This window comes from Acomys russatus, chromosome 31 (genome assembly GCF_903995435.1).
Source record: "Acomys russatus chromosome 31, mAcoRus1.1, whole genome shotgun sequence".
Classification (NCBI taxonomy): Eukaryota; Metazoa; Chordata; class Mammalia; order Rodentia; family Muridae; genus Acomys; species Acomys russatus.
This window is the reverse complement of record NC_067167.1, coordinates 15909502-15935639: the sequence shown is the minus strand read 5'-3', so window position 1 is coordinate 15935639 and position 26138 is coordinate 15909502. Positions and strand designations below refer to the sequence as shown.

The following is a 26138-nucleotide window of genomic DNA, read 5'->3' as shown; positions in this document are numbered from 1 at the left end:
AGATCTCCAGGAAGCAACACGGTTTCCTCAACAACAAAATGAAAAATTAAAAAAGGAGATGAAATCATAGATGATAGAAGACTTGAGCCATAATGAAACGGCACCGCTTGGGCTTTGTGTAGCTCTTACATCAAGAAACGGACATTTTGAGTGTGTTTGTTGAAGAACTAGTTTAGTGATGTGTGTGTGTGTGTGTGTGTGTGTGTGTATGATATGAATCCATGTATTTGTATTTACAGGTGTGAGGGTGCCACAGCCTGCATGTGTAAGTCAGAGAACAAACTCCCTCTGTGCTGATCCTTGCTTTCCGCCTTGTTTGAGCCAACGTCTCTCTCTTATTTTGCTGCTGGGCTATAAATGTTGGGCTGGCTGGTCCACAGGCATCTGGCTGGTCCACAGGCGGAGTCTGGCTGGTCCACAGGCGGAGTCTGGCTGGCCCACAGGCGGAGTTTGGCTGGCCCACAGGCATCTGCGTGTTCCCCCCACCCCCACCCCGTCTTGCCCTTGGAGCACAGGAGCGGCTGCTGCTAGTTCTGAAGCGTTAGTTAGCCGCGGGCCCTCCTTACTGGGGGATGTGCGCTTGTTCCCACCTCGCCATCTCCTCAGCCCTTGTTTTTGTCTCTTTTTAATATTATAGTTATGGTTTTTTGTAAAATGAATTGTTCACTCTTTAGAGATTATGTTGAAATATTTATAGGCCGATTGGTTTAATTTCTGGGATATGATTAAAATGATAAAAGGACTGAGTATATCCGAAAATTTGAAAACTATTGAAGTGCATAGAAGGTGTCCAGGTCTTACTATTGCTTCCTCTGCTGTTTTGAGAGCTGTAAGTTGTCCTGAACAAAGCATCTTAAGGAATTGCACATGGCACATACTAAATCTTTAAATGTTTAGATCATGGTCACAACCAAACTCGTACTCTCCAAATGCTACCTCAGCCCTGATAGGTCAGCTCTGCTTGCTGCTTAGTGTTGTCTGGTCACATCACGCTCATCCCACCCTTGCCTATCAGGTAAGAGTCAAAGGAGAGATGGATGCTGAATAAGACACTTTGAGATAGAATCCCAGCTTTGTTGTTAGTGAACTCTGTATTGGAACGTATGGTCACCACTGAGGACTTCCTTACCTTTCATCCTAGAAGTGAACCTGGTACCCGACGTAGCGTGTAAGCATGGCAAGCTGCAAAGGGCGAGTGGGACAGGCTGACAAGAGGCCTTCACTTGGAGATCTGGGAGAAGGGAGCTGGAGCTAGCCTCTTACACACATACATGACACTGCAGACTCATCGGCTTGGGAACTGGGCTCACAACTCAGGACACGGCTTCCTTTGAGCTTGTTCCATGCACTGGCTCCATGTAAGGAGTAAAACTCACACGGCCAGTTCTGGCTCCAGCACCTCTTCATTCCCTGATCTTCCATAGCTAGAGGATAGTCATGGCCTTCTAGCTTGAAGGGGTGGCTCTTGCTCAGCCCCCACCTTTGTTAAGGCCTTCCCTCTCTTAATGAGTCACCAGGACAGAAGGAGCTGCCCAGTTGCCTGTTTTGAGCTGCAGACTGGCCGTTAGACCTGAGACTTTGTTTTGCTGCAAAAAACTTCAGAAGAATATACAAATGCATCAGGTCTCATGGGAAATAAGCACAATTGTAGTTAAAACAGTAACTTTTTAGTTTGGACAAAAATCAGGCCTCTAGATAAAAATCTCCTGAGCTGGATAGTTTTATGTCAATTTGACACAAGCTGGAGTCATCTGAGAGGAGGGACCCTCAGATGAGAAAATACTTCCTTAATAAGACCAGGCTGTCAGCCAGCCTGGAAGGCATTTTCTTAATTAGTGATTGATGGGAGAAGGCCCATCCTACTGTGGGTGGTACCCTCTACGGGCCGATGGTCCTGGCTTCTATAAGAAAGCAGGCTGAGCTATTTCAAATGGACAAGCCAGTAAGCAGCATCCCTCCATGGCCTCTATACCAGCTCCTGCCTCCAGGTTCCTGCCCTGCTTGAGTTCCTGCCCTGGCTTCCTCAAAGGTGAACAGTGATATGGGTGCTTGATCACACCAATAGTAACCCTAATTGGACAGAAACTAATGTGAGGATAGTGGGGTGTTGCTATGACAGACCTGACCATGTTGTTTTGAGAGGATTGTGGAAGGACTTTGGAACTTTGTTATAGAAAAGCCATTGAGTGTTCAAAGCTTGGTGAGTTGTTCTATGGGAGCTTAGAAGATAAGAATGTAGGCTCTGTTTCTTAACAATTAAACCTTATTATACAACCCAACTAGCTTACACAAGAGGGAAAAAAGGTTAAAGGGAAACAAGAGTGAACCCTCTGGTATCTGTTCCATGGGACAGGTCCTTAAGTGTCTCTGGCCTGCGTGCTGGTCCAGCCTGTTTGCCGATCCATGTGCGCTCAAGCCCGATCTGAACCTGTTACCACTCTCTCCTCTCCGCCTGTGCGAAGGGCGGTCTCCTTCTCCCATTGAGGGTCGATTAAAAAAACCAATAGTCCTGGTGGAGTCCCCAGGTCTGCTTTCTGAATTCCAGGCCCAGGATGGCTTCACTCAGTCTGTCACAAGGTATTCATGGGGTGCCCAAGGGTAAAGCCCGCCAAGACTGCTTTTACCTGTGACAAAGCTTACAGTCTTTCCCACATAAGAATGTTGGGAGAAATGCAGACGATGGAGATCTGGCTTGTGAAGTTCCAGAGGGAAGTTTGAAAGTCACCTATGGACTCCAGTGGGAGCCGTTGCATCTTTTGACTTAAGAATCTGTGGTTCTGGTTAGCTGGGGCTGAAGAATTGCTGTGATTAACAAGATACCAGAACAACTAAAGTGAAACCCCTGTTCTACTGGGATAATTGAGCTGAGAAATTAGCAGTGATTAAGAAGAGAACAGCACCACTAAGATGAAATCTGAGCAGTGTCTCCTCAGAGTCAGCACACAGAAGCTGTGTTCCAGAGGTTGCCAAGGTTGTACTCCACGCTGGATGCTGAACTCAGTTCAGCACAAGCGTCTCCCAGGCCGCAGCGAAGTTGAAGGCATGAAGGACAACTGAGACCTGGAATTGTGAGAGGCAAAAAGAGGCCATTGGTGAAGGTGCAAGGCTCATTAACAGCTGGAGGCCCAGGCTTAAGGGAGGCATACAGAGAAGTTGAGGCTTGGCATCTTGAAGAGAGTCCAGGAGAGGCTACTGATGAAGATGCAGCCAGAGACCCCACATATCACGGGGTGGCCACCAAGGTCAGCAGCAGCTGTGTAAAGGAGACAGCCTCAGCCTATATGTGCTGTGAGTGGCTGGCCAAGGCCTTTGGAGGATCCCAGAAGATCATGAGTAGATCCCAGACATTGGACATTGAGTTATTATTTCACAGCTGAAGTTTGGTTTTGCTTTGTTCAGAGCATGACTGTATCTGGCTCTTCACTCTTGAAGTAGGAAAGTATTTCATTTGTTTTTTGATTTTATAGGAGCCCACAATTGTAGACTTTGTATTTTAAAAAAAGGCTTTGGGTTTTAAAAGAGATTGAATTTGTAAAATGTTTTTGTAAGACTTGTGGGACTTTTAAAATTAGAAATTGTTTTATATTGTGATGTTGAGATTAATGTGTGATATTGAGTATGAATGAGAAAGGAAAGGTTGTGGCTTAATAGTAATGTGTTTGTGTGTCAAGTCTACAAGGAGTCAGCTGTGCTGGCTAGTTTTATGTCAACTTGACACAAGCTATAGTCATCTGAGAAGGAACCTCAATTGAGAAAATGCTTTCTGAAGACCACACTGCAGGCAAGCCCATAGGATATTTTCTTAATGGTTGATTGATGGGGGAGAGCCAAGTCCATTGTGGGTGGCTTAATGCCTGGGCTGGTGGTTCTGGGTTCTATAGGAAAGCAGGCTGAGCAGGTCCTGGAGAGCAAGCCAGTAAGCAGCACGTCTCCATGGCCTCTGCGTCAGCTCATGCTCGGTTGGAGCTCCTGTCCTGACTTCCTTCAGTGATGAACAGTGATGTGGAAAATGTAAGCCAAATAAACCTCTTCCACCCTAAGTTAATTTTGGATGCTATGGTGTTTCATCAAAAATAACTAAGACACCTCCATAAAACTGACCTTTATATTAAGGAACTGGGGGTAGTATTCTACACGCTAGTTAATGTACTCAACACACATAGAGCTTTCCCTAAAAGCTCTGGCATGTTGGTTTAACGTCCTTACTTAAATCAACAATGAATATATACCAAGCATAGAACTCTGCCTCTGCTGTCTAGTGAGTATTAGTTGTCATGAACTATGTTAATATCTGAAATCGTTAAAACCAAGCGAAATTAAGTACTCAGTTGCAGCATCACATTTCACATAGCCAGCAGCCATGCGTGTCTGGCAGCTCTATTAAATTACGGCAAGCCCAAACCCAGCACATGCTTATCATCCCTGAAGGTTTAACCGCACAGCCACCATCTCCCATCACAAACCAGTGAGTCACGCAACGTTAATTTCTCCTCTTAGTTGAGTTTCTTCTCAGGCTACATTGTCACATCCGTTTACCAGGAACACATGCAGTAAGGCCTTACACTGGGAACTTTATTTCCATGTGCTTCTCACAGTCGGTTGGAGAGAAAGGCGAGTTCAGCATTCCCAGCTGCTTCGGGAGCATCAAACACGACAACGGAGGTGCTAGCCTGACTTTTGAGGATCCTTTGGATGATGTCAACGTGGTCGACCTGAAATGGATCCACGACTTTGTGTTAAAGTCCCTGGAGGTTTTGTACTACGTGGAGAAGTGGGAAACACTGGTGTCTCTTGCCATCCAGTTCAACATCGTTTCACAGTACGTGCGACCGCAAAGGCATTGAAAAGTAACAGGCTTCTTCGGGGGATGGTCTGTTAGCTCAAGTTAACTTCTCGATGTGTTCTTTACCGCGGCCCAGAGAGAGGTACACAGAGCAAGTGACCCCACTGTTGGTGTATGCCCAGCGTCAGCTGCTCGTGAGGATACAAAAGTTCGATGGCCCCGATGTCTCCCAACAGGCTTGTGCCAGATACGAGGCTGAAAATAGAGAGAAGGTAAGCTGAGAAGCTATGGCTTCCATTGGGCATCCTCCATCCAGATCCACAAATGTTATTGACAGCCTGTTCTTGGGCAGAGATCTCAAGATATAACAAATCCAGAAGTTAAAGCCTTCTCCCAAGAAACGTACATCCGAGTCAGGGCCGACCAGCTCCCTAGATCCCACAGTAGTTTTCAGGGGCCTGCTTTATGTTTGAGTTCATTTTAAAAATAAGGAAAAGGTAGTTCTTAGGACAAAGACAATGTTTTACTTTTTACTATGGATATTTTTGTACGTACCCTAACTCAGTCATAAGATAAAATGGTTTAGCATATACATTTTAAGTGGACCACTAGGCCTATGAAGGTGAAAATGTTCAAGGCTCATGAAATCATAGTAATCTTGACAGAGATGGAGGAAGAGAGATTTGTAAGCCTTCCAGTTGACTAATTGAACAGATATGAATTTGTGCCTCACGTGAACCTGCCTTCCCGAAGGCCTTGGCCTGATTTCAGCCCCTGCGCTCACGCTAGTGTGTGGGATTGCAGTAAGGACTTGATTTTCTCCTGTTCTCACAGACGCTCCTCACGACCAAGTGAGTGCCTTCCCTCCTGCACATTCGTTTTAGTGGTTCAAAATCAGCCCAAGTGGCTGCTTTGCAAGAGAAGAGAGCAATTGTAGGCGCAGCTGCTGCCACTCTGGGGCTCAATGGCATGTAAAGGAGTTGTGTGAGTAGCCCAGGTCTGCCGAGGACAGTCACTCTAGTTTAAAGCTAGCTAACTAGGGACATTAGTTAGTTTCGGAAGAATCCTGCCACAGGATTATCTAGGTTAGTGCTTGATTTATGAAGGATTGGAGCGAAGTGTGGGTATGCCCCAAAATGGACACCTCCCTGCCCTTACTCCTTAAAGGTTAGCCCTAAGCAGCGGACCCACACTCTGGGTAATCCAGCCATCCCCTCTTGGATTTTTATAGCACTTATCACACTTAGTAGATCACAAACACGCCTGTTCTTGTCAGTTGATGACAGTCCTGTCTGAACTGCTCACATCAGACACCATGGTGGCACCTGTGACTCCTTCCTTGTTCTCACACCCCACTTCAGATTGGTCTCCAAATCTTCTGTCCTCAAAATACAATCAGACTCAGACCCATTCTCAGCACTGGCCAGTCCTCTGATCCAACTATTGGTGTGTTTTCTCGAGTTGGTGACTTTGTAATTACCCTGTATCCTGTCTGGCCTGCAGTCTACTCTCAAATGCAGTGGACAAAGCAGCCCTTTGAAAACCCAAGTCAGACTACAGATTACAATGCTATGTGGGCCTCCCATCAGATTTAGAATGAAGTAAGCATCTTCTTCATGGCCTTGCTATATGTTATTCTATAGAACTTCCTCATGGCCTCACTATACTAATGTATAGTGTATTCTATATAGTTCATGCCTTTGCTATTGGCTATCATTTAGTACACTCTCTATAGGTTTTAGCTGTTTATCTATCTCATGTAGCTCAGGAATGACCTGTAACTTGCTGTATAGTAGAAGATGATCTTGAACACCTGGTCCTCTTGCTTTTCTGAGTGTTGAGTCCTGGGATTGTAGCTTATACCACCACACCCAGCTCTCCTGAAAAATTTTAAATTTTATGTTTATTTGGATATTCTTGAGACGGGGTCTCTACAACTGTGGCTGGTCTGGGACTCATTATGCAGACCAGGCTGGCCTTGGACTCATAGCAGTCCTCCAGTGTCTGTCTCGTGAGTGTTGGGGTTAAGGTGTCCTAGCCCATACAATTCTGTAGCTTCAGGTTTTAACTACATTATTCTTGAGACGTTTTCACTTCTAGGTCATTGCCGTTGCTTGGAATGTACTTTCCTCCGTATGCCCACACTGATTTTCCTCTCACCTTTCATACCCTTGGCTGAATTTTTCATTCACTCCCATATTTAAAACTATGTGTCTGTTTGCACCATTCCTCTATAGCCGCTAAAAGTCTTCAATGTGCTACATTATGTGTTTCAGTATTTTGTTTGTTTTTACAACCCACTGGAATATGTTCCTTAAGAGTAGAAGTTGTTGCTTGTTTTTCTCTGTGCTGCCACATTATCCTATCAGTGTGTAATAGTACATGACACCCTGGCTTTCAACAAAGATTCCTTTAAAGAAGCCTGAGAGAGAATGGACCATCCAGGTGTGCTTTATTAAACTGTAGGAAAAAGTTTGCATCTTATCAGACTCTGTTTCCATCTCTTTATGGAAATGCCCACCAGGGGCAGGGAAGAAGCATCTTCACCAGACTGGACTGAAAGGCAGCTGTATCTTGAGTGACTGGTTTGGGTTAGACCAAGGGGTGGGCATAGATACATGAAGAGAACAGGGCCTCGGTCTCTTTTTTAAATTTTTAAAAATTATTTTATTTTTGTACGTATACATTTATATTATTACACATATATACAGTAGATTACCCATGGCAAGAAGAACTGTGACACAATCATGAATGATATAAATGTTATATTCTTAGTGTCTTGGATACTTGTATTTGACAGCCTTGAAGAAGACATCTTTCCTATCTTGGTGCATCTAAATTTCTGAGTGTAAATCAATCTCCATCACATATTGTCATTATCAACTTAGATCACCTATCTAGACCTAAAAACATCTTAACCCCTAAACAATTAAGCTTCATTGTAAAACTAAGCTACCTGGTCTTCAACTCCCTCAGAGACTTGAGAAGGAGTAAACTTGATTGTCTGAGTATGCAGTGCCTTGGTCTCTTTAAAGGAATTTCCTTTCATCTAAACACTTTTCTGTTTTCGCATATTTTACAATTTGAGAACTCAAACATCTGTTCAAGAAATTGTCAAAATACTGGAGAAGCAATTAGTTTTGAAAAACTTCATCAAGGAAGTCACAATTGTGTTAATTATGAATAGGCTGGAACTAAATCTGCCTTTGGAAGGGGAGCTTGTATTTGAAATGTGCTTCAGTTCACATAATAGAATATATATTTAGATCACTGAATTTATAGAATATCAGAAAATGCATTCTAATTGCTGTGTGCAATCTCCCTAATGTTCTCCCAGCTGAGCTGTGTACAAGAGAAATATGAAAAGTTATGTAGCTGTGTTTTCCCTGAAGTCCTTCTGACTGAGTGCCGTTCCACCAGCTTTTATTCACAGTACTGTTTCACATCTATCTCAACAGAAACTGAGATAAACATTTCAAGTGAACCAGACTTTAAACTAGACATGCCTAAGTGATGTCTGGTCTCATTTTTTTTTTTTTTTTTTTTTAAAGATAACCTGCCGAAACTTCATCGGGAAGCAGTTAAAGATCGACCCTTCTTCACCCAAGACACTGTCAGAACTAGAAGGCAGTTCTGACCCGCTGAAGATGCTCCTCTTTTCAGGTCAGACCCAGCTTTAACTTGAACCTCAGTTTTCTTTAATGTTTGCCATGCCAACTCTTCCGCAATGCGAGCAAACTCTATTTCTCAGGTGTACTTGAAAATTAACCATTTCATAGTTATCATTTTATATTGCTGTCAATGTCCTACAAGGATGATTTAAATACTTTTATAAGCTTAAAATGTTTTCATAAGCTGAAGGGAAATGAATGGAAAAGAGAAGGAGAATTGATGAGAAAAGTTTACTCTGTGTGCATCTTTCTACTTTTGTCTTCATGGGAATTCACTTTAAAAAATAGCAAGTGTGTGTGTGTGTGTGTGTGTGTGTGTGTGTGTGTCCAGATTTGATTCTGACAAATAGCTTCCTTCTTCAATGTACAGGGTCTTACTGATTGTGCCATGGTGAGTCATTGGCATTTTAATCTTATAATAAAAGCTATGAAGAAGGCTTTCCAATACTTTGACTTACTTACTGTGGTGGTTTGAAATAAAAGGGCTCCCATAGGCCCATAGAGAATGACACTATTAGAAGGTGTGGCCCTGTTGGAGTAGGTGTGGCCTCGTTGGGGGAAGTGTGTCACTGGGGCTGGGCTTTGAGGTTTCAGAAGCTTAAGCCAGGCCTAGTGTCTCTCTCTCTTCCTACTGCCTGCTGATCCAGATGTAGAAGTCTTGGCTCCTTGTCCACACCTTGTCTGTCTGTGTGCTACCATACTTCCCGCCATGATGATAGTGGACTAAACCTTTGAACTGTAAGCCAGCCCTAACTAAATGTTTTCCTTTATAAGAGTTGCCACGGCCATAACGTCAATTCACAGCAACAAAACCCTGACTGAGACACATGTTTTTAGCTGATTTGAGGCTTCCAGAATATTTTTGCCAGTGCAACTTATAGAATTGAGGCAGTAGAATAAGATGAAAATAGAGGGGCTAAAGAGCTGGCTCATCAGTTAAGATATCTTGCTGTGGTTCCAGAGGCTATGAGTTCGGTTCCTAGTACCCACATCTGTCACTCAAAGCTGCCTGTGACTCCAGCTCCACGTAGCTTAACATCCCCTTCTGGCTGGCCTCTGTGGGTGTCTTCATGTACTTAGCACGCACGTTCATAGACATGCATGCATATAAATTAAATATAAACTCAAACATACCTAATCGTATTATCATAATTAAACAAAATAATTCTTTACAGAAAAACATAAGAATGAAAATAAGACCCGCACCGTATTGTGCTTCTCAAGTGTCCACATTCTGGGATGGGAAAGGAGCATCATCTTCCCTTTGGGATGTTACAACTCTTTCACTTCTTATTTCACTACTAAGTTTCTGTATGTGCAGCTTCATCATTAGTCATTCAGCCATTTGTCGAGCTATCCAGCCATTTAGCAAGCACTGAACATCTGTTAAGGTATAAATGATGTCATAAGGTACCAAGAATTCAAAGATAAATGAGATTACAGACTCCTCAGAGTCAGGGAGGAGTTTATAATATGTTGAAGAAGATCAATAAGGTAGGGATTGTAATTGACAAACTGTTGCTATAAACTGCAATAGTGAGTAGCTAGAATTCACCTTTGAGAACCTTCAGGAAGGCAAAAGGTCAGTGAGGTTGACAGGAAGTAGGCAATAATATTTCTCAGAGAGCAGGATGAAGGGGCTCAGCTTTTTCTGGAGAGCGGAGAGGAGTCAGGTAAGAGGATGCAGGCAGGAAAGAGTCACGTGATCTCTTCAAAGCCTCTCCTGCAGCAATGTAGAAGGAGCCAGAGAGTTGCTGCTCCCTGCTTATATATGAGTGGAGGCCTGCAGCTGGGCAGTTAGAGAGGGAACAAACAGGAGAGACAGGGAGAGGAAGGCCCCAGGACTTCATTCTGTCCTGACGTGGAGGGGGGTGGCTCACACTCTCATGGGGTCTGCAGCAGGTGCCTGGATGGATAATGACATACAGGTCAGAGGAAAGGCATGCTACTGCAGTTCTGACTCTGCCTGGATGCTTGCAGAGAAGCATAGGGTCGGTGGCCGATAGATACTCATGAACAGGCATGGGATAGATGGCCAATGGATAACAGAAGAAAAGTATTGCATAGATGGCTGGTGGGTACCGGAGGAGATGTATTGCATAGATAGTTGGTGGATACCCAAGGAGAGGCATGGCGCAGATGGCTGGTGGATACTGGAGGATAGATATTGCATAGATGGCTGGTGGATAACTGAGGGTATCTGGGTAGGTGCTTGGATGTATGAATGCAACATTCAGAGTGAGTTGGCTTAGAGAACTGTTTAGCTATCAATACATTGGTGGTGGTTAAAGTCAGGGAGAGTTCTGTCGAGTATAGACCCGAGGCTATCGCACTTAGGAAGCAATGCCAGTCAAAGCATGACATGGCTGTCCAACAGTGCCAGATGGCTCCCACATCTCCTGAGCTCACCGTAAGAAACATCTGTTTTATTGCTTCATGTCTGTGTTTAGTAAGGTTGAATATGGAGCTGTTGACATCATGATGGAAGAACCCCTGTTGGGGGTTGCTCTGGTGCTATGTATTCTAATCGTAATTACTGGCCCCCAAGATCTGGTTGCTGTCCAGACAAGCACATTCTCACATATACCTGTTTTTGTTATGCAAACCTTGCCTAAGAAGTTATTCATGTTTCACCAATTAAAAAGCCAATACCTGGGCAAGGCCAGAGGAAGGTAGGTGTGGTGAAGGTTCCTAGGCTTTAGGGACAGAAGGATCATGGGAGGAGAAGCAGACAAGTATTGAAGGAGGAAGGAAGGAGGGACCAACAATGGGTTAGTGTGGAGAAGAGCACATGGCTGGATCTGTGTGGTTGGAGGAAAGCGGCCCAGATGGGACAGAAAGCAAGTATTTATGGAATTATGGATGGTAGGTAACCCAGATAGAAATTATTAAAGCTGGTGGCATGGGATGGGGGGGTTGGGAGATAAAGATAGCTCAGGAGGTAATATCTGCTATGCCACAAGTGAAATGTCTTTTGTAAAATTTATCAGGTGTCTGTGTCTTTTATTGATTGTGATAGCAGGTTAGATAATACCACCATCAAAATTATAAGTTTAATCATAAACATTATTAGACCATGCCTTTAAATTAACCACAAACAACAACCTTGACACAGTTTTTGTTTGCTGAATGGATGACTTTGTGGCTATGGAAATGATGAGAGGGACAGTGAGAGTCTTTGGGTTGTGGCGGGCAGCGGTGCTGACTTGTATCTGCAGGGATTCTCCTGGTGCTAGGGGTGGGGTTTATGCATGTTGGGCAACCACTCTACCACCTTCTGGCCTTCCATCTCACTTTATGTGTGTCTTTATAGTAGAAGAAGAGAAGTGTATGCACATGCTAAACAGGAGGAGCCATCAGAGAGGGAGAGCAATGGAAGAGTATGGATTTTGATGGAGCAAGTACCTTGAGGCAGAGATGGAGTACAGACTTGAGGGTGGGGGTGGTCCTTCTGCTAAGGTGGAGAGGAAGGATGAGGAGTCAGGCTCCATGCAGAAAGGTTTGTAGGGCTGGAAGTTGAAGATGCTCTCCTTGGGTAGGAGGGACTTTCTTGGTGATGGGGTTTAGCGCATAGGCAGGATTGTTAAGATTAGAGGTTTTAGGAGAAATAGAAGAGTGGACAGTGAAAGAAGAAAGAGAAGGGAAATGTTTCTGTCAACTCTGCCTTTAGGGGGGTCCTGAGATGATCATCCTCTCAGGTCCATACTTGCTTTGAGGGTCACCATCTAGTCACATATGACTGCCACCAGCAAGGAGTATGAGTCCTTCTTTCTTGGATTTGTCTACAAACCTTGGGGAATGGAATATGTCCCCGGTTTTAGCATCCTTATTCAAATACAATTACTATTATGCTGTCCATTCTATGAAGAATAGCTACCATCATGAGAAAACATGCCGACCATGCTTATAATCTAAATGATAACTTCCATAGAAGAGGAAAGTGTGGCATACTGGGAAAATCAAAACCTTGTATGCCAGGAGATGCTAACTGATGATGGGTGTGCTATGCCTGAAAACCCCTTAGTTGCCTCTTATTAAACTGTACTTGTGCAGACATTTGGGGGTGGATGAATGGGTGTGACAAAGGGAAAACAGGTGAAGTCATTGTATAGAGTCCCCTTGATTTGCAACTATGTTCAAAGTGTGTATTGTTTGAGCTGCGATTAGAAAAGGAACATGTGAGGAACTAACAGCTCAAGAATACTATATGGCAGTGGTAACACTGTGCTGTAACTCTATATAAGTAGAGGGTTTTTGTTTTGTTTTGTTTTAATTTAAGCCCTGGTCTGACTAATTGTCCCATCATTAGCTGTTTTGCTGACCTATCAAGCCTATTTTGTATTGCACGCGTTAGGCTGAAGTCATCTCTAAATATGCAGCATTCAAGAAACAAGTTGGTAGTTTTCAGTGGTCATATGAGATAAGGGCGGTATTCTGGAATATTGTGGTCGTATGGTAATTCCACTATAACCAGCACACTTAGAGGTTTTATATTGAGCTATTACAAACTTGTCTTCTGACTTAAATCTCTTTACAAGAGTCTGGAACCTGTGTAGCTGGAAGCGCCTTTGACCCATGACTTTGGGTTTAAGATGATGAAAATTTCTAAGTATATTGAACTCAGCTCATTAATATGTTTATAACTATATTGAGCCTTGGGTATGTCTCCATAAAATGCTTTTAATTTTATTTTTTATAAGGCAAAGTCTACTTGTGATAGGTTCCACACCAGATCACTGCTTGAGGACCTCAGAATTTCTTGTGGCATAAAAACATTTGGTGGTAATGCTTTTAATTCTTCACAACAGATATTGTGATGTCCTGGAGCCTAGAAACATTCGGTGTTCTCATTATTTAACGGCACCCTAGTCTCCCTTCAGCTATTTAATAATGCATATGTAATTTGGTGTAATATCAGCAGGATCTGAAAAAGTGAGACTAACTCGTTTTATAGGTTATTCCTATGTGGATGAGTAGCTTGCTTGCTTATTAAGATCCGTCTGCGAGATAACCTTAGATGTGTCTTTTATTGAAACTTTTGACATGCTGTCTTGAGTATTGGTCTGATTAGATATTTAAGTTCTCTGATAGTGTTAGTCTTTAGGTGTAGTGCAATTTTCAATCTTTGGCAGGTATGTTTTATTAGTGTCTCTAGGCACTGCGATGGATGTGGTCAAGGGAGTAGAAAGCAAAGGTCATCCTGCCCTTGAGGTTCCTTCCTTGGTAGATCCAACACTCATATTTGGTAGACCCAACACTCATGTGTGATTAGCATTTCCTTAGTACATGGGTGCAACAAGATGCATAAATAGCCTACCCCCTACCCTACTCTTCCTCCTTATCAATTTCAAACTACTGAAACACTACCAATGACTTTGAAATAATTTCTGTAATGATCTGTGGAAATTTTCAGAGACCCCTTAAGGTAGCCAGACCCATCGGGGTGAGCCTGGAACTCATGATGCCTTCTTTCTGCTTTGCTGGTTGTGTCTCATGGAAGCAGAAGCCATACCACCAGCACCAGCACCAGCATCACCAAAACTCTAATTAGGTCACAATGGAAAAGCTCTAAAAAAGAAAAGTAATTTTTAAAAAGAGTAACATAGTTTAGGAAAACTATAAAGAGGAGTCAGTTATCTATAGAGGTTACATACAGAGCAATGAACAGCAGGGTGCTCTCTTTCAGACTGTTTAATTACATTTCAGGATTTGCTTGGGATGTCAGTTGTATGAGAGCCATTTCCATGTTCTATCCAGTTGTATTTCTTCATTGCCTGACACGATGCCCAGTACACATAAGTGCTCCATATATACAGTCATGTTACACTTCATGACAGGGATACACTATGAGAAAAGCTGTCACTGGGCAGTCTCATTGGTGTGCCAACAGTAAAAAAAGACAACTGATGTCATTAGGTGATGTAATCTTGTGGGATTATCATCATGCTGGGCAGTGTTGTGATATGGTACAAGCCTCTGTTTTAAAAACGTGTAAGTAGCGGTAGTGACATGAGCCTCCATATATCAGATGCTTACTCCACAGCAGGTACTTTCCCAGACACTTGACACATAAGGTTAAACAGTGAATGTTATCAACAAAATTTACTGGTTATTTAAAAATTAAGTCTGGGGGTAACTTGCATTATTTTAAAAATTAAAACATATCATTTCCCCTCCTTCTAACTCCTTCTCTATTCCCCCTTTTAAGTTCATGACCTCTTTTTAAATTATTATTGTTACACACACACACACATACACACACACGGGGGGGGGGAGAGAGAAATACAACCCATTGAGTCATTTAGTGGGTTTTGTATGTATTATATGTTCTTAGGCTGACAACTTGGTATTGAGTAGCCAACTGGGGATTGGTTTGCCCTGGGAAAGATTCAATCTGCTTGCCTCAACAGTTGTTAGTTTTCTGTAGACCTTCATTTAGGGATGGGGCCCATCCATTTGGGATGCTAACTTTTACTGGAATTGTTCAGGTCTTGTTTAGGCAGCCATACTGTTAATATTTCATGGATTTGTCTTTTACCAATATGTGAGAGTTTTCATTCTCTTGACTTGTTGTCATGGGCCACATTTTTTTCTGGCCCTTCACAATTCATGTGCTGAAATTCTAGTCTCAATGTGCTATTGGAGGTGAGGCCTTTAAGAGGTGAGTAGGTCATGAGGGTAGAGTACTCATGAGTGGGATTGTGTTCCTTGAAGGAAGCCTCTGTTTGTCATATGAAGGTGACACCTTTTGAAAGGTAGCTATCAGTAATCAGGAGAGGGGGCCCTCACCAGACCCTGAGCATGTTGGCACCCTGGTTTGAGACCTCCAGCCTTCACACCTGTGAAAGATGAGTTTCTTTGGCTTATAAGTCATGTGGTCTATTGTAACTTGTTATAGCAGCCACAACTGACTGACGTATTTGCTTATCTTCTTTCTCTGATCTCAGTCTCTAAGCAGAAGAAGATAAAACTGGAAGCTAATGAATTCTTGTAGGATAAGGAGAAAAACACTGGCAATCTACAAACTTGAGGGTTTTGTGAATAAGGGTAGGGGTGTGAGAGGTTGGGTGTGATGAATACAGGGTGTGCTTTCCTGGGAGTACAGAAGTGTGGGAGACTGAGGCAGGATCACTGAGATTAGCCTACGGCAGAGATTATTAATGAAACATGCCCAAGCCATACAGCTTTGAAGACCTGCACTCATTAGTTTATTAACAGAATTCTTTGAGCATATATCATGTAACAGGTAGCAGGTACTAGTAGTGACAAAATGGACAAAGCCTTTGTCTACAATGAGCTCATGGAGACATCTAATGAGCATGTAAGACACAATATGCCAGAACATGATAGTGATTTGTGAGGACAGTCTGGGGGGAGAAATGCTCCATAAGTGGGTGATGGAGCGAGGCATCACTGAGAAGTTGACAGATGAGCAACAGTCTCAAGGAATCTAGAATTCAAGATATATGATACAAGACAGAAGAATGTTCTAGAACAGTGGTTCTCAACCGTCCCAATGCTGTGACCCTTTAATACAGTCCCTCAAGTTTTGGTGACCCACAACTATAAAATTACTTTTGTTGCTGCTTCATAACTGTAATTTTGCTACTGTTATATATCATAATGTAATTATCTGATGCACAGTATATCTGATATACAAGCTCTGTGATAGAGGTTGCTATTCATAGGTTGAGAACCAGTGTCGTAGACCAAAGTAAGCCAGTTATGTTAGCCTGTGGGCTGGAAGCATGCCTGATGTATATGGGAGCGAAGGGTAGAATAGTGGGAGGCAGGCAGAGCAGCTGGGGGGGGGGGGTTCCCATAAGGTCATAGAGGTTGTTCTAAGAATTTTAGTGTTTTCTGAAGATGATAATGGGGGCAAGAGGATGGGTTGAAATAAGGAATGACACAAGTGAGTTTACACTTTAAAAAGAACCTTCTAGAAACTGTGTTAGGGGCATATGGTAGACATAGCTAGGGTATAAAGGAGGAGACCAATTTGTAGGACAACTGCTTTAATTCCAATGGAGGTAGCAGGGCCCACATATAGTGGAAGTGGAGGGGAGCCCTTGAGAGATGGTGGGACTGTAGGTATTTTCTGAAGGGTGAGTCTATGATTTGCTGTGGATTTGACTTGGGATCCCAGAGGAGAAGAGTGATTCTAGCTTTTAGTTGAACATGTATAAAGATAAAGCCATTCTGTACTGAGATGGGAAAGACTGGAAGGTGTAGATGCTGTGTGTGTGTGTGTGTGTGTGTGTGTGTGTGTGTGTGTGTGTATGTGTGTGTGTGTGTGTGTGTGTTAGGAAGTCAGCTGGGGGGTATGTTAGGATTGAGCTTTCTGTTGCACTCCCAGCAATGCGGACCTTTAGATAAAGAGTGAGAGCTTCAGCAGGGGTTTGGACTAGAGCTAAAAATGTGGGAGCCACCAGAACACTGATATTTAAACACAAGACCATGAATGATCTTTGTGGGGGTGAGCGTAAATTAAGAAGGGAAGAGAGGCATCTAAGAACGATACCTGGGGTCCCAAGGTCAAGAGGTCAAGAGGTGAAAAAAAAAAAAAAAAAGAGGTCAAGAGGTGAGGTTAAGAGAGCCAAAAGAGCCAGACTGAGCGATTGGCTCGGCTTGGGAGGGACTCTGCTGCACAGAGGAGACGCCTGACTGAAGTGGGTTTATGAGGGGATGGGAAACAACAAGTGCAGACAAATTTTGCAGGAAAAAAATCTGCTATAAAGCAGAACAGAGGAATAGGAGATAGCCTGAGGGGAAATGAGCCAAGGGAGAGAGCTTTTTCATTTTTAGAGATGGGAAAAATCACAGCAAAAATGCTGTTGGGAATGGTTCCACAGAGGGGGGTATGGAAGCTCTGCAGGAGGAGGGAATTGAGATTCTCTAGGGTGAGCATCTCTGGGGGTAGACAGGCACTGGTGTAGGGGATGGGTGAATAGTTTCCAAATCTCCCTGGCTTGTTTTGATTCCTCATTTCCCATGGAGTGGTTGGTAAGCCACTCACCCTCACTGCCACCAGCAGGTCCCTGGTCGCCATTTCATAAACCCCAGTCAAGTGAGAGAACACAGGGCTTGTGCTGTGGAAGTTGTGCATGAACATGGCTGGTACCTAATCTTTCTCAGATACCTGTCCATATGTGTGAGTCCCCGCTGGAAAGTGCATCCCTGGTTCTCCACTGAAGAAAATAAAGGCAATTGATTTAATGTAGGCTTTTGGACTGGGGTGGACCCTTTTGTTCAATGGATAGCCAAGTCTGCCCATTGTGTCTTGAACTTTACAGAATCCCCACTGTGTCTGTCTCTGTCTGTCTGTCCTGATGTTGGCACAAAATATCTGTGTCTGCAAGGATACCTCCTTGAGTTCCAGATTATGATGCTCGCTTGCCAGGCTTGCCAGGTTGTTTTTAGGATTCAATCAAGCATAGTAATTTATTAGACTTTGGGCTGGAGAGATGTCAGTGTGCCCTTTCCTGCCTCTGTTTATTTCTGTCTTTTTTTATTTCCCTTATTTTATCATTTAGTCAGATTCTCTCTGCCAAAGTGACATTAATTCTCCTGTGTTGGAAAGCCTTATCTAGTCAGCTAGAAAGGCCGGCTCTTCAGGAAGAAGGTCATGCTCTTTAACCTCTTAGCGATCTGTTAGTTAGGAAGTGGCTACGTTACCGAGACCTTATGTTTTTACTGGGATGTCTTACTTGTTCGGCTTATTGAAGAAGTAAATCTTTTAGCTATTCAATGTGGAATCCTGCAAGACCACTCTCCTCTAGCCCTCATTTTGTCTGTATGCAGATCACCTGCAGCCCAGTCCGGTTCCTGGACCGTTCTCACTGCCCAGAGACCCAACAGCATCTCCCCCAGCCCCTGGCACATGTCAGAACACTTGATCAGCTCCAGACCCACACATGGCCTCAGCTGCTCTTCCTCTCTCAGGGCCGGCCTTTTTTTTCTCTTCTGAGATCAGCTGCCAGGCTCCAAGATTATTTTTTTTTGTTGTTGTTTCCTTCTTGTTTCCCAAGGCACCTGGGCTTTGAAGAGGCTGTTAAAAAAGAGTAGATTATTTCATTTTTTATGAAAAAGTAGGAGGCTTCATAAGGAAAATTGGCAAGATCTAAAGTTATTTGCACTTCATAAGAATAAAAAACTTTTCTTTAAAAAAAAACTTTGAAATATACTACAAAAAAATCATCTAAGTGTCAAGTGCCTGTTACAAGTTGGGGCCTTTGAACTCAGCCGCTGTGGGTCCCGGCCGTGAAGGTCTCTGAGTTGGTGCTGTCTTGTGACACTTGTTCTCCTCCGTTTCAGAGTATAAGCAAGCCAAACAGCTTGTGTGTGTGCCTGTGGATGTGACAGACACTTTGAGGTGCTTCAGAGAGACCCTGGAGAAGACCAAATACCATAACAGATCAGTCCGACACAGCAGAAAATTGCTTTTGTTATTTCTTGCACAGACCCAAGGTAAAGGTTTATTCTCTGTCCCTCGGCCTGTACTTACGTTGGGTACCATCCTGCCGAGTGCTCTGGCCTCATGTTCCTTACTCACCAACATGCTTCCTCTGGCGGCCATTTTCTATCTTGTCTGACAGATTCCATTGTCTCTCTCTCTCTCTCACACACATACTTTATTCCAATCAAGACACTTGACCTGCTTTTAAACCTTCTGCTCAACCAGCCAACTTTCCTGAATACAGTGGACAGAAAGGAAAACAGTGTCTTTTAAGGTTTTGGTTCCGTGCCTTGTAGTTCTTGGAGCTTTCTTTGTAGGTGTAGAGCTACTCTTATTTTCCTTTAGGAGATGATTTGAACCATACCGAGTTCAGCAGAGCCTCTCACTGGATGCCAGCTATCAGTCTTAAAGAAGTAGCCATTTAAAAGCAAGGCACGGATCACCATGCCTTGTCCTAAACTCTTCTTCAATTCATTTTCACAAGCTCTTTCTAAATATGGCCACTATGCCTTAAGATGTGGATCACAGTGTGCCCTCTATTTCTGGGTTGCAGTTCATGTCAGATACAGTCAAGATGACAACAGAGAGTAGCTATCACAACCATCCTTTGTCCATATAACACACAATTACATATCTTTATGTCCAAATGAAAACTATAGCTAGGTCATAACAATGACTAGCATGAAATAACTATCCTTTATTCAACTGCAAACAAATAAACAATAAGCTCAGATGGGTGGGCTCTTGCCCCAAGGTTACCAGTCCTTTAATTCGATTTAATATCCTTCGACACAGGATTTAGCTCCATTCTACTTCCTGGTGCCCCTTTAATACCTGAACCATTCATTTTTCCTTTCTAAGCTTGATCAAAACTCTCTTGTTAAGAGTGAACCACAGGACAGAGTCTGTACTACGCTCCTTTGAGCTTTCTTTTGCCAATGTAATTAATCTAAATCTCTTCACCTTAGCCTCAGATAGACTATTTAGACAAAGGCAAAAAGTTGCTACATTCTTCACCAAAATGTCACAAGGACAGTCTAGGCAACATACTGAAATTCTTCTCTTCTGAAACCTCTTGAGCCAGGCCACCACTGTCATCCATGCTTCTTCTAGTGTGGCCCATAAGCCCCACTTAAATCGTTCCACTGCTTTCCAAAGTCCCAAAGTCCACATTCCCCCAAACAAAAGCATGGTCAGGCCTATCACAGCAATACCCTAATCCCTGGTACCAACTTCTCTCTTAGCTAGGGTTTCTATAGCTGAGAAAAGACACCATGACCAAGGCAACTCTTATAAGGGAAAACATTTAAGTGGGGCTGGCTTATAGTTTCAGAAGTTTAGTCCATTATCATCATGGCGGGAAGTGTGGCAGATCATGAGCAGACAACGGTGGTGGAGGAGCCAAGAGTTCTACAGCTTGATCTGCAGAAGGCAACAAGGAGGAAATGGGATGTGTTTCACACTGGGCAGAGCCTCAAAGCCCACCCCCACAGTGGCACACTTCCTCCAACAAGGCCACACCTACTCCAACAGGCCACACCTCCTAATAGTGCCACTCCCTATGGCCAAGCATCCAAACACATGAATCTATGGGGGGCCATACCTATTCAAACCATCACAAGGACTGAAACTGTGTTAAAATAAAGCATGCTGGTAAAAGCAAAGTTAAGCAAGTGGCTCCCTGGTGCGCACTGGCCAGCTAGCTTATCTCAATTGGTGTGTTCTGGGCAGTATGCTAAATTAATTCTCTGCATCATATTTACTTCCTCCAATCACTAAATATATTATTTGTAGACATGAGCTATAAAAGCAAGGATGACAACTCAGAACAGCTCCCCAGGCTCACCCTGATACTCACTGGGTTCTGAGCATCTCAGTAGTTCACTCCTAGTCCTCAGGTGTAGACGCCAGCATGCATCACATCACAGGTCCTCCCTCGGCTCCTTTACTCTGCTTCCCTACCCTTTTTTCCCCCTGTGTTCTGTGATCTTATAACAAGATAGATTTTTCTCTGTTCCTCTCTTCCTGTTTCAGGTCAGAGCTCCATGCATGTCGCTTCTGTCCCAGAGGTGAATTATAGTCTTAACTGTAGGAAACTATTTTTAAGAAAACAGACTCAAACCTTCCGAATTTCCCCAGCTTGCAGAAGAAGCAGAATATTAGCCAAGACTTAGCCTTTCTGGCTGTTCCCTCTGTAGTGCTGTTGCCTGTCTATCTGTCTGTCTTTCTGCAGTGCCTTGGCCTTTCTGGATGTCCCTTCTGTTGTGCCTTACCCTGTCCGTCTGTCCTTCTGTAGTGACTTAGCTTGTCGGGCTAGTACTTTTCCTCTGTAGTACTTTTGCTAAAGCATGAAGGTACCAAGCTCCTCCACTTGAACAGCTTCAGGCTTCAGACTCCATCTTGGACCCCAGGCCTGAGAAAACTGCAGCCCCCTGACCACAGTGAAGCCCATCTGTAGACACAGCCTGTCTTTTCTTGGCCTCTCCCTCTTTCTCCATTTAACCCTTTCCATTTCTCACCCATACCCATAGGTGAAAAAGGAGGGATAAACTCGAGATTTACCTCAGGGAAGGTGGAATTTTGCCTGGGAACGGAAGAGATGCACATGTCAACACCCCCTGACCTTTCTCAGGAACATTTCCGAGTTTTCAGTTCCGTGGAGAAAAGCAAACTCCCCTACTCACAGCTGGGGCTGGTCATTTCTTCCTTTCATCAAACTATTGGTAAGGCTAACCAAATACAAGTCGTCAGAATGACTGTTGGTGTTGACATGAGACTGCATCTAGCCCCGAAGTGTCACCTTTAAGAGCAGGGTGAAGGATGTAACAACAAGATGGCTGAGCCACTAAAAGTGCTTGGTGCTCAAGAGTGGAGACCTTTGTTCAATCCTCTAAAGCCATGTAAAGGTGGAAGGGGAGAACTGACTCCTCAAAGTTGTCTTCTGACCTTGACACGTACGCCATGGGATGTGCACACCTGCAGCCCCTCCCCCAATACACAAGCACTAATAATAAATGAACTAAACACTTAAGAATGATGGAAGAACTTGAGTGCACAGTCAATTCATTACAGACTTTTAGGCTATGATAGAACATTCTAGAAACAAACTCCTGCTGTAACTTACCTGGCTATCATTCTTGGCCGCTGCAAGATCCTAGGCCACCCTCTGGCTCCATTCTCCTCTTGCTGGAACTGTGAGGTCCTTGTGAGGATGGCAACATGGGCAGGTGCTTCCGCTCTGTCCCAGACAACCTCACTCTTCACAGCACTCCCTTAGATGCGGCTTTTCTACAAACCTAGTCGTGTGTCCTTTGTCCATGTTGTATGACAACCCTCCAGTGACACATAGCCCCTTTGCATAGACACTGTGTATTTCTCTCTTTACTTCCTAAAATAAAACCTGCAATTCGTGTATTCTTTGGGATACGTAATTTCTGAAAATCCTCTATGGATCTGTAAAGATAAAATGAAAATGAATACAAAATGACTCTATAACTAGATTCTGTGGCTTAATATGGAAATGAGAAAGTGCAAGTGATCAGATGTGAGGGCTCCCCATGACCGTGGGCCTAGATCAGTCGACACAGGTGTGAGGTGTTGGTGAATTGAGCTCTCTCAGCACTGTGAGTTTGGTTCTGAACAAGGCCAAGCCCTGCAAGGGTTGTATTTCTGGAAAATTTAGGACAGTTAGAAATCAAACAAAAATACCTTTAAAACATTCCTATAAATCAAAGTTATATTGGATTTCATAAACAGGGATCTCACTTTTTTCGGGCACTGTGGGGCAAGTTTCTGCAGGGCATCCTGCATCCCTGGTTGCTGCTGACGATCTTCTAGCTGATGGTCACAACTTACAGAACCCCGCCTGAGGTCCCAGAAATGCCCTCTAGGAGATACTGCTGCGATCATTAGAAACCACTGCCACATGTGTTGGCTTCTTCTGGCTAGACAATCCTATTTATATATTCCTTTATTAGAAAGTTGAAAAATGCATGATAAAAGTACCCTCCTGACCTTGCATTTAGGTAAAAGGAAAATTCTGGTCTATCGGCGTCTTCTCAGATCTCTGCTGAAGACAAGCTCTTTGGACCTTTCTCTCTGTCACAATGTAATCTCTGAGTGGCAGTCAGGGGCCTCTAGAATTGAGGTTCCCAGTCCACCCTCTTTAGAAAGTCAAAGTCCAGTGTCAGTCACAGCTGTAGCCTTCCCTCCACTCCCCCATAAGGCTCGTTAGTTAACTGCCTCCTCCTGCCTGACTTCGCTCTGGTTTTCCCACAGAGCCCATGTGATTCTGGGACATTAGACTCAATCTCCCATTCTTCAGTGTTCAAACAGAGCCTCGCTTGCTCTCTCTCTCTGGGTACATACAGTGTGTGACATTTGAAAACACTATTAACTTGAAGTTTTCTCTCACTGCAGTCTATGCAGCTCAGAAGTAATGCAATTGGAAATATTCTTGCAAACATAAAGGAAATATTTTCCTTAGAACTGACATTTGTTCTTTCACTTGATTAAAAATACAGATGTTCTCCAAGCCAGCAATCAAAGGAGCCTTAAAGTTCAGTCACTGCATTCACTTGGAAGTCTCCTCATCTTCGCAGAGAAGAAAAGGTAATGCCTCAGATGTTAGTAAAGACAGACTTTTATTTGTTCAATTTAAAAAAAAAAGGAAAAAAGGAAAAACATTTTTCTTCTATAATGTTAGTTCTACGATAACATTGCATTGCTCTGTTTTATTTATCATATGATCTGAGATAGACTGTCACATGGAACAAACACTATGGTCTTAGCTTCTAATATTTGCCCCGGGTGCGTCTTCAACCTACTTGCTTTGGCTGCTCTGATTTGATTACTGGCCCAGAGGACATTCCACTCAGTGCTCTGTTTCTGTCTTAGGGCGGCTTTTAAATGTTGGTGTCAAGCTCTTGATGACATATTCAGAAAACCAGATGTGCTATACACCTGGAAAGAATTTGGCAGCTCCCTCGCCAGTGCCACCAACAGATCTTCCCCTTCTGGTTTCAAGGACTACAGTGAAGAATTTCTGTCCAAGCTTGGCATTTGGGGCTGTTTGCAGGGGGCAGTGATCTCTGCGAAGATAGCGCAGTGAGTATGAGTGTGGGTTGGCCACACGCCAACTCCTTTTCCTTCCAACATGGTTATGGCCATCTATAGGGTGATGCAATTTCATCTTGGGATATTTTTATTTAAGACTGTCCTCTTCTCCTGTGACATTTCTTTGCCTCCAGGAGATGAGTCCCACCTGGGCACAGGCTTTTATTTATTGATGCATCCCAAGTGCCTGGCATGGTGTTGGCTTTCAGTAGGACTTGAATAATGGAATAGTGGTATCAGTATAGTATAGCATGCAGGTTGGCTACTCAGGCCAAGTTTCAAAGCATCCTAGGAATCCCCTGTCCACAGTGTGTTGCATGTCCTCTCTGAGTTTCAGTACCCTCATCTGCACACTGTGGTGGACACACTGACACGACTCACTGTACTACCTTGCTTGGTTTGCCGTAACAGCAGCACAGACGGGCAGCTTCAAGCTATAGGCATTTGCCATATTATAATGTTAGAGACTGGATGCCTGGGATCGACATGGGCTGATGCTTTCCTGAGACTCTTTTGGGCTTGTAGGTGGTCATTTTTCTTGGCCTCCTCACACGGTTTTATCTCAGGATCTGTCCGTATTTAAATCTCTTCTACTTTACAAGGACACAAATCAGGTTGGACTAGGGTGGCCCATCCGCAGTCTATTCCATCGTCTTCCTTTGCCTGTCTCTGTAGAGACCGTGTCTCCTCATGTCCTGAGGTTCCTGGGAGGTACTGCACAGCGAGCCAGCCCACTGCACAGTGGCGTTTGTTCCCTACCTGCTGCCATAACAAGCTGCTACAGTGTTTTAAAAAGAAAACACATTTCAGTTGCTCCGTGGTACCAAGGATTAACCCAGGGCTACTCACATGCCAGGCAAGCACCGACCACCTACGGCAGCCCCCAGCCTGGGCACACATTTATTATCTTACACTTAGGAAGTTCGGAAACCCTACAGTCAAGGTGTTGCAGGGATATGCTTCCTGGGAACACTCCAGGACAGCATCTGTTCTCTGGACCTTTCCCGCTTTAGGGTCCTCTTGTGTTCCGTGCCTTACAGACCCACCCTTAGCTGAAGAGCAGCAGTCTACTAATGTTCTGCTCTTTCCACCTTTCTCTGCGCCAGCCCTCTCTGACCTTTAACTAAATCCTCATGTTTCCTGCTACTCCTTGGACCTTCTGGTCCTTCTGTTAAAGTACCATCCTGTCTACCCTGGACTTGTCAAGACGCTTGTGGGTATTTACCCCATCTCAAGGTCTTTCATATAATTGCATCTGCATAGTCTCTTTTTGCCATAAATGGCATTATTTTCTCAGGTTCTTGGGGTTAGGACACACGTTTTTCTGGCCATGATTCAGCCTTCGATACGTGTTTATCATGATGCTTTGTAGACAGTAAACAATCCACATAATAACTAGGAAATTCCCAAACTCCAGAGTAGGAGAGGTATCCTTTCTCTGCCCACTTCTTTGGCCACCTGTATGCTGTGACAAAGAAAAATCCATACTGCATTTTGAGCTATATAGCATAGTAAATAAGAAAGCTTTTAGATTTAACAAAATTGGTACTTTTAGAAGTAGAGGAAGAAATGAATTTCTCTAAAAATATTAACCATGAAAGAGCATCTGTCAATTTTGACTTTGTACCCCTGGGAAGGAATTCATCTTTGGACTGAAAGCCAAACAGATACATATACACATTCAAACACACATATGTGTGAGCGTACACCTCACACATACACGTGCTGTGTACTTGTGACTTGGGAGAGTTCAGTGTGAGACCTAGGAAAGCGAGAGTGGAAGATTGGGACACGGAAAGGACCAGTCATTGTTGAGGGTGCCTCAGCTTGCAGTCTCTGAAATTATTAAATAGTGATTTCAGGCAAGAAAGCCACTTCCTGCTCCCAGCTGCAAGTCTGGCTTCCAGGGGAGACATGAGCCCATGGGGCCTTTAGCTCTCTTCAGATGCTCAGAGGACACTCTTGAGGGCAGAGTCCCACCTCTGACATGCACACAGATGAACAGAGATGGACAGACTTGCTACTACAGCCAAGCCAGGTGCCTGGTTTTATTTATCTAAGTAAGATTTAAGAGAAGAGAATTTGGTTTATAGCTGCAACGGCAGGTTGTTAG

General features: G+C 43.7%; 1 protein-coding gene across 1 annotated transcript in view; it reads left to right on the top strand.

Annotated features, from left to right (window-relative positions):
* The window catches only part of Cfap54 (cilia and flagella associated protein 54), a 283795-nt gene that overhangs the window by 121892 nt on the left and 135765 nt on the right, over positions 1-26138 (top strand). The window contains exons 37-43 of the mRNA XM_051139645.1: positions 4596-4819; positions 4920-5055; positions 8335-8446; positions 18769-18921; positions 21442-21633; positions 23434-23521; positions 23807-24016. Of these exons, the coding sequence (XP_050995602.1) occupies positions 4596-4819; positions 4920-5055; positions 8335-8446; positions 18769-18921; positions 21442-21633; positions 23434-23521; positions 23807-24016 (1115 nt within the window). The remainder of the gene's footprint in view (positions 1-4595; positions 4820-4919; positions 5056-8334; positions 8447-18768; positions 18922-21441; positions 21634-23433; positions 23522-23806; positions 24017-26138) is intronic.